Genomic DNA, 9,258 nt, shown 5'->3' with positions numbered 1-9,258 from the left:
AAATTATGCAGAACATCCAAATATTATGCAATTCTTTAACATCGGTAACAGAAGCACCACTTCTTTTGCACGTAACACTAAAGAACAAGTATCAGACATCTTCACCAATGCTCTTCCAAGAGATAAAAGTTTCAATTCCTTAGAGAAATGTTGAGGGAGGGAGGTTGCTGGTGGGTTTGTCAAGAGCGTGCTTTGCTGAAACATTTAGTTGAGGGAGAAATATATATAGTGTTTTGACGTGGCAAGAAGTAAGTAGTTGTTTCTTTCCTGTATTTTGAACTCGTGTCATTTATGGTGATTTACGTGCATGTAACTAGATGTGGGCATGATGGACAAGTGTAAGGACTATCTTTTTTTGTTTGTATGTTTTTTATAATACTTTGTTTTGTTTTGTATATTTCAGGACTGAGAAGGAGCTGTGTTTAATGTTTTGTGGTATTGGAGGGAAAAGAATTCTGGGTTTTGAGTGAAACCCTGAGAATGGTATTGCAGAGAAATTTCTGGGTTGTAGTGTTATGGATTATAGGAGTTGTTATTGGAGCTAATCTGTACACTGTGGATGGTCTCCCACATCGAATTCTTTTAGATACAGATGTTGATACTGACGATTTCTTTGCCCTCTTGTACCTCTTGAAGCAAAACAGATCACAGTTTGAGGTGGAAGTAAGTCAGTTCATCATTGAATTTTTAGCATTTTAATTGGTAGCAAACTGTTGAAAAAATTTCAGGAAACTTTCATAAGTATATCTTGCCTCAGAAGTTGAAGACTCAGAATTTTGTGTTATATGATGTTTGTTGGAAGTTATGGTTCATGCTTCTTTTACTGCTTGATGAATGATGTTGATACTTCTTTTACTCCTGTATTATATTGCTGCAGGCAGTCACTATCAATGCAAATTCATGGACCGATGCTGGACATTCTGTGAATCAAATCTATGACATTCTTTACATGATGGGCCGTGATGACATTGCTGTTGGAGTTGGGGGTGACGGTGGGATACAAGAAGATGGTACAATACTGCCAAATGTTGGAGGCTATCTTCCTATTATTGATCAGGTGTGAATTTTATGTAATATTTACAAGAAAGATCATATACGTTTACCTTGACATCCTAAAATAAATCTTTAATGAGTCTGAAAGCATCCTTACACTATATTGAGTTTAAAATCCATAATTCTGGATGCTTAGCTTAAAAGCCATAATGAATCCACAATGTAATGGTTTAATTTTACCCATGTTCTTATGTGCATGGTCTAACCGTGAGCTTAATGTATTAGGGGATTACAACTTTAGGATATTGTAGATATAGACAAGCTATTCCTATTGGTCAAGGAGGGCGATTGGATATTGATTCGAATTATGGAATTCGAAAGGCTTTCCTCCCACAGGTATGAATTTGTACATTAATTTCAATATTGGATGAAATCTTTGTTGCTTGTGCTTCTTGTGGATCTGCATCCCTATAAATTACAGCATGTTGATCTACTTGCATAATGATACTCTCCATGGGCTCTTTGTGTCCTCAGTTGACAATGGTTTAGAAAAAAATAAGGTATCACTTGAGCAATTGCAAATCATTGTCTGATTTTCCATAGCAACTAGAACTGATAGGCTTACTTGCGCATTGACCCAGCAGTCTTATTTTAATAATTTACTTGAAACATGTTGGCTGATACTTTGCATTTGGCAGATACGGCTTTGCTTTGGCTGGGGAAGTTTGTCTCAGTATCCTGCTTTACTTCTTTATATTTATCCTTTTAACTTTGCATTTGTAAGTATAGAACTTTCATTGAATGTTCTGTAAGTGGTTATTCTTCTTCTGTATGCCCTATTAGGATTCAGGACTCATGTTCAATTTGTATTTAGTTGAAACCATTTTATATGTAGAAGTCAGCTAGAGCTGGATACCTTGAGCATAAGATACAATAAATGTTTCCATATTATTTAAGCTTCCTCCTTGTTGAGCAAGCTGAGTCCAAGCCCCAAATTCTTGTAGGTTGCCAGAATGATTATGATGTGGGAGTTGGAAGTGTGCAAATGAAATGGTCTGAGGAAGGAAGTGGCAAGGATATTTCTGTTAAACAGAAATGAAAAATCCTAACATAAAGGACCAATGAAACATGAAAAAGAACATTCTCCGAAAAAGAAAAAAGAAAAACAGACTGACGAAAGGAATACTCCCAAAAGTTGAAATTCTGACTTAGAATCATAGTGACCAGAGTGGCAAAATAAGGTCATGGAATAATGTAGACACCTAAATAGGGCAAATCTCTGCCTTTGTAGAATTGATGTTATGGTTTGTTCATATAGTAAATGTACTTCCTCTACAATAATATTTACTATTTAAGTATGAAACAAAGCATTCAACAAATTTTTTGTATATATTAGGTTTATTGTATTTTACACAAGGTAAAAAGTAAAAGTGTTTAGTCCCCTTACTTATAAAAAAAACGTAAATAGTTTTTCATCCCCATCATTATAATACAAATCATAAGTTGATGTTTTATTGCTTGATTTTGGAATGGTGTCATAGTAGTAGCCAAGGACCCTAAACCATCTGTATGCTTTTTGTTTGCAAATATTGTATCTAAACCTCAATAACTGTTCTATTAATACACGAGAAAACTAAAAATTTGTTAATTTCTTGATTCATGATGGTCATATCATTTATATTTCTGGCTCACATAATTAGTCATGTAATCAGGGGAGAAGGAAGTATACTCCTCTTTGGCAACCAACAGCACAACAAGTGATCATTGACAAAATATCAGCAGGTCCCATAACTGTTTTTCTTATAGGAACACATACAAATTTTGCTATTTTCCTAATGAATAATCCACATCTAAAGAAACATATCAAGCATATCTATGTCATGGGTGGTGGAGTGAGGTCAAAGAACCCAACTGGTTGTTGCCCTCAAAACTCAAGTTCATCTTGCATGCCTCAGCAGTGTGGTGACCATGGTAATATGTTCACAGATTATACTAGTAACCCATATGCAGAGTTCAATATATTTGGAGATCCTTTTGCTGCATACCAGGTAATGCAGTTTGTAAAACTTACTATTAACCAACCATTGTCCTTGGTATATTCATTTAGTTGACACAGTAACACAGCATATAGGTTTTTTTTTTTTTTTTTAAACGGCATTACATCAATATAGTATATCTCTTTTGTTGGTGCATCTCTAGAAGTTAAAAGTGCCAGCATTTGACAATGTTTCCTTTTCTTTCAGGTTTTTCATTCTGGTATTCCCGTCACCCTTGTTCCTTTGGATGCAACAAACACCATCCCCATCAATAAGGATTTCTTTGACACATTTGAAAAGAATCAAAATACATATGAGGCACAATACTGCTTCCAGTCACTGAAAATTGCTCGTGATACATGGTTTGATGACCAATTCTATAAGGTAATTTCTTAAAGTTGCTTAACTTTCAGTCAATGTATGTTGACATGATCATGCTCTTTTCAAGACCTTTGACTACAAGTTATCTATATGATACATACATACAAAGTTACAAAACATATGATTTGCATCAGTTTAATGGATCAAGTTATTGTAACACAATTTAACTTGTTGCAGAGCTATTTCGTGTGGGACTCTTTTTTATCTGGTATCGCAACTTCAATCATGGGTAACTCACACAACCATAATGGGGAAAATATATTTGCTGAAATGGAGTATATGAATATAACTGTAGTTACTTCAAACAAACCTTATGGGGTGTATGATGGCTCCAATCCATTCTTTGATTGCCGTGAGGTTCCAAAATTCAAGTTAAAGAAGGGTGGAGTACATAGTGGTCATATTCAGACTGAACTTCGAGATCCATTTTGCATTGTTAAGAATGGGAAGGGAAAGTGCCAGGTAGTATCTCTTGTTTAGTCTTGTAACATTCCATAGAAACCTTTTAGATGTCACCACCAATTGGCCTCATATTTGTTCCATCTTACCCACCAAAGCTATTGCTTCTCTTTTGCATAATTTTGCTTTGGTTGGGGGAATACAAATATACATACATTGATACATATATAAATACATATGTAACACTCAAATTCAGGCTGTGTTGTAGTGTTCTTCTATTGTTGAGAATTAATAATATCACTCGGACTTATATTTTGTCTTGTTCAAATGTTCATGTGCTATCTATTGCAACAATTCAATAGGATGGTTATACAGCAGAGGTAACTGGTCCAGAAGCCATTCGCGTGCTAGTTGCTACAAAAGCAAAACCTAATCAGAACATTGCCAGCCCACTAGACACAGAATTTTTTATTAGTTTCTTGGATGTAAGTTTGTCTATGTTTCATTTTTTTCATAAATTCTTGACTATTTTTCATTCATCTCTGATTTTTTATTTTACACATGATACTCTTGAACACACGCACACACACACAAGATTTCCATGCACAATTCGAGTGTAACTGTATCCTGAAGTACACTTGTGCACTCATTATGGTTGTTTTTCATCCTTACAATGACATATATATGATCAATTTATATTACACTTTTTTTGCAGACTCTAAACCACCCTCAACATTCTGGCAGATTTAATTTTACAACAGAGTTTCCTCATTACAAAGAAGTTTTTCACAAACCAGATTTTGGAAGTAGACAATTTGGGAAACCTGTTGTTTTTGACATGGATATGAGTGCCGGAGATTTCCTAGCTCTGTTTTACCTGCTTAAGGTTCCTGTGGAAGTGATCAACCTCAAGGTAGAGTGGTCTTTTATTTTTCATCTTTCACTGACTCCATGTTTTAGGTTCTTTTATGACTATTACCTTTTGGTTTCCACACCATTCTGACAATTTGTTATTCTGAGTACTTTGTACGAGTTTCTTTCTGCTTAAATACTTCGACACATTGACTCATTCTTAACATATTGCACAAAATATGTGTGACTCAAAATGGAAACTATTTTGGTTGTTAAAATTCAATTATATCAATAGCAGCAGTTTTAATGGGCATTATCTTTTTTCTTTCATCCAGGCAATAATAGTAAGCCCAACCGGTTGGGCAGATGCTGCAACGATAGATATCATTTATGATTTGCTTCATATGATGGGCCGTGATGATATTTCGGTTGGTCTTGGAGATGTTTTTGCAATGAACCAATCTGATCCAATCTTCTCAGCTGTTGGAGACTGCAAATACATTGAGGCCATCCCACATGGGAGTGGTGGACTTATCGACTCTGACACTCTCTATGGTTTGGCACGAGAATTGCCACGAAGCCCCAGAAGGTACTTATGTTCCTATAACAACTGCATATGAAGGCTACTCTTATATATGGTGCATTAATTTGTTAGTTTTTAGATCTCTAGGGGACATATAATTTGAAATAAATTGTTTACTTTATTTTAAAAAGTATGACAATCTGTAATAATTATTTTATCTTGTGTAGCCACTCTTGTACGAGTAATTCTTAGATACTCTCGGAGCACGGAGAATGGTGCTCCCTCATCTCACATTCATGGTGGGGTCCGCTCATTAAATTCATGATGGGGTCCACCATGAATGTGAGAGGAGGGAGCACTATTTCACTATACTCCGGGACTACCTAAGAATTTTCCGTCTTGTACAGTTACTTCCTTCTTTACCATATATCATTAATATTTTGTTAACACCTTGATCATTAACTCTTGTTAGAAATAAAAGAGAGATAATACCTTAATTTTCCTTGGAAATTACACAATTTGATTTTACCAAAAATAGGTGGTAGAGATGAGGCGTGGACCAAGTTACTGTCTTGAGACAAATTGTGCCGTCTACGGTATATCCGATATAGTTAGACAAATAATTTCTGCACGTTGTTCCCAGGATATAACAGCCCAGCCACCTTTGCTGATTATCCTTGCGAGCCTACACTGCTCGTAGGATATAAGCTCTTTATAATACTTTCTTTTCCTAGAAATTTTTTTTAAAAATAAGATATTTTTGTGAGTAGTAAGAAGCAATAGATCGCAAGTGTTTAAGAAAAAAAAAGTTGTTTTTGAAAAGTTTGTAGCTTTGTAATTCAAAAATAAAAATATGTGTGTCTGAAACATTTATTTCTTTCCATATATATAGAGCCAGACATGTTACTTGTCCTTAGCCAAAAAATAAAAATGTTTGCTATCATTAAAACTTTAATTGGTCATAAAATTATTGAAATTAATGTGTGATTAATAGCTTTCTTTTTCTATATATATAAGCCGGACATCAAAACATATCTTTGCCAAATCTATACCTTGAGAACAAGGGAAATATGTCATAATGCTATGTATTACAAAAAATTGCTAGCTGTTTTGACCATTTTCCATTATATATATATAGTAACTTATTATAATATAAAATAATTCAGCAATAGCTGTACATTTAAGTGTTGAAAAATCTTCCATATATGACGTTATTATGTCATATTCAAATAAGAACGTTTGAACACAAAACGTTTAGAATGGAAAGTATATATTTGTAATAAAACCAAATATGCTAGCAATTATAGTATTAATATCACATTAATATTCTAAAAATTCCCTAATTAAAACCATTGACAATAGCTATTCAAATTCTGAATTATATTTGAATTTCAAAATTTAGCATTCAACATATTTGACAATAAGGGATAATTGATTTCCTCAATTCACATGAATGAGTATTAAAATAAATATGATATTTTTTATAAAAATATCCAACAACTCTAATGTTCCATTATTGTATTTATAAGCATTTTGTTGCACATTTAGAGTTGATAAATGGCAAAGACTTATTATTGATGTACTTTATTAGCTGAAGAAGGTGCAATTTGTCATGGGTGAATACTGCTAGGATAAGTAAAATGTTCTGTACTAAAGGAAGCCATGTAATCAATAAGAGAGAGAATAAACCCTTGATTGACTAGGAAACATTATGGTTAAACTTGGGTGAGTGAGCTCGAATATTTAGATGTGATTCATTGTACTGTTGAGTAAGATAGCGAACTCTCTAAATTATGTCAAATAGATTCCTTCCAGACCGGCTGAACAATGCCTATGTCTTTATTTTTTGTTTTCCTTGACGGCTTGAGTCTTGACACTTTCATAATGTTTTGTTGTTTTCCAGTTTTTGCTTCACAACATATATCTATTATAGTGTCATTGGTCAATTTATTTTGTTTCAGTATTCATTTCACTTGCAAAACCTTTTTGTCATCATTTTAATAAATATATATATTTTTCATTTTGAATAAGGAAACATTTCCCTCCTATATACTTAATAGGAAAAAATACATTTTTTTTCTAGGCGTCTTTGAGGAGACAAATCGATATCCGGTATAAATTAAAGATGCAGACGATTAAGTCGATGTCTTCATGCAAAAAAGCATTAGGAGCTTTATATATAAAGTAATCCACAAGATTTATACGTTTGTCATTGTCATGATCCTATACTTGTTCAGTTTTTCGTCAACATCAGAATAACTTTTGGCTCTATCATCTTGCACATGTTTATATCTTATCTCAGTCATTGTCATGTTGCTAGTGTTTTCTTGCTGTTGTCTATATATTTGGGTGTGAAGTCTTGAGGGTGAGTCTGAAATCTAGAGTTCTGTACCAGGTATACAGCAGAGAACTCTGTTAAGTATGGAGCTCCTCGAAACACTGATCACCCTGAACTCAGACAGCCTCTTGCATTGGAAGTTTGGGAGTCTCTTGTGGAAACACTTGATCCAGGATCTAAGATTACCATACTGACCAATGGACCCCTTACTAATCTAGCAAAGATAATTCTAGCGGAGAAAAATACCACCTCTTTTATCCAGGTAACTGTGCTTGTTAATCTGTTAGGTAACTTAAATTTGAGAAGGAATTGAAAGTGGATGGGCAATCTAAGATTATGATCCAACTATTATGATGGATGTTAATCTTCTCTTAAGAGTTAAGTAAAATTACCACCCAAAATCTTTGCAGAAATATATATAGAGATGTCTAGGAGAAGCATGTTGTTCTTTTTCTCATTACACAAAGTGCTGTATTGCCAAGCTGGAACAACATTTGCCTCGACATTATGTTAAAATAAATCAGGTATTGGGTAAAACACATATTTATGATATTAACATTATCCTATGATTTCAAATCTCATTGCAGGATGTGTATATAGCTGGAGGGCACATCAGTCATGGTCACTGGGACAAAGGAAATGTCTTTACTGTTCCCTCCAACGAATATGCAGAATTCAATATGTTTCTTGACCCTATGGCTGCAAAGACAGTCTTTGATTCAAAGCTTAACATCACACTTATTCCACTTGGCATCCAGCGTAGAGTAAGTTCATTACCAAGGATCTTAGCAAGGTTGCAGGAGACAAAGAGGACACCTGAAGCTAAGTTTGCCAGCCGATTACTGTTGAGGCTACACCACTTGCAACAATCGCACCATTTATATAATCATATGGTAAAAATTTTAGGTAATAATTATCACACACCAGCTATTACACATTCACTGTACACACACTGTCACGTTGGTTGGAATCGTGTTTTGAAAACACAATTTTACTGGAAGTGTGTACAGGAGCATGCAATAAGGAGTGTAACAAGATTTAGCCAAAATATTAGTCTTTTAATTGAAGTACTTACTGCCCCTCCTCCCCTTTCCATGATTTTCATATTAACTTTCATGATTTTTGGTTGCAGGCTATATTCTCTGGGGAAATCATTGGTGCAGTTGCAGTTGCTGGCGATCTGAAGCCAACCGTGCAAGTAAAGCCGGTTAAAATCTTTGCTGAAGGGATTGAATCTAAAGATGGACAAACTGTTATTGAAGAAAAAGATGGTAAATTGGTCAAAATATTGGAAAATGTGAATCCTACAGCTTTTTATGATCTATTTGCAAATAGGCTTGGCGATATGAAGCAGTCTGCAGTAATAGGAAGTTTTGATGAACAGAAAAGGCTGTGGAGTACACCGCCAAAATAACTTTGGCTCTAAGTCAATTGGTTAAAAATTCTCTAACAACAGGATTTGATTTTGTCTTATTGATTTTTTGCTATTGCATTTGTGTATCCATGTATATATCAATTGGCTAATCATATTAACAATTGGGCATAGATTAGAAATTAACTTGAAATTGATATAAGCCGTAATTTGGGGTCTAAACATGTTTTCTATCTAAAGCCATGAGACCAGCTACAATATTTCCATGTCTATGCACAGCTAATCTATAAAATGAGAAAGAAGATCAATGAATTCATACAGAAGGAGAAAAACAAAGCGAATTTGGTTAGAAGGAGAAAGCAAA

The 9,258-nt window shown here is 34.3% G+C and overlaps 1 protein-coding gene across 1 annotated transcript; it reads left to right on the top strand.

The window, feature by feature from the left end:
• Positions 1–474: 474 nt before the first annotated feature.
• Positions 475–8,936, top strand: LOC142623235 (nucleoside hydrolase 3-like). Its single transcript, XM_075796631.1, has 12 exons — positions 475–663; positions 878–1,057; positions 1,279–1,389; positions 2,706–3,041; positions 3,237–3,413; positions 3,588–3,872; positions 4,172–4,294; positions 4,525–4,722; positions 4,997–5,250; positions 7,580–7,784; positions 8,110–8,415; positions 8,655–8,936. The coding sequence occupies exons 1-12, from the start codon at positions 481–483 to the stop codon at positions 8,934–8,936; spliced, it is 2,640 nt and encodes an 879-aa protein (XP_075652746.1). The 5' UTR covers positions 475–480.
• Positions 8,937–9,258: the final 322 nt, after the last annotated feature.

The sequence above is a fragment of the Castanea sativa genome, chromosome 2 (assembly GCF_040712315.1).
Source record: "Castanea sativa cultivar Marrone di Chiusa Pesio chromosome 2, ASM4071231v1".
In the NCBI taxonomy this organism is placed as follows: Eukaryota; Viridiplantae; Streptophyta; class Magnoliopsida; order Fagales; family Fagaceae; genus Castanea; species Castanea sativa.
This window is presented reverse-complemented; position numbering and strand designations above follow the sequence as displayed.

Excerpts from the sequence above, each read along its gene's own strand:
- LOC142623235 (XM_075796631.1), top strand. The coding sequence starts at position 481 with ATGGTATTGCAGAGAAATTTCTGGGTTGTAGTGTTATGGATTATAGGA. Across the intron at positions 3,414-3,587 it reads TTGATGACCAATTCTATAAG|AGCTATTTCGTGTGGGACTC; the intron begins GTAATTTCTTAA and ends AACTTGTTGCAG. Across the intron at positions 5,251-7,579 it reads TTGCCACGAAGCCCCAGAAG|GTATACAGCAGAGAACTCTG; the intron begins GTACTTATGTTC and ends GTTCTGTACCAG.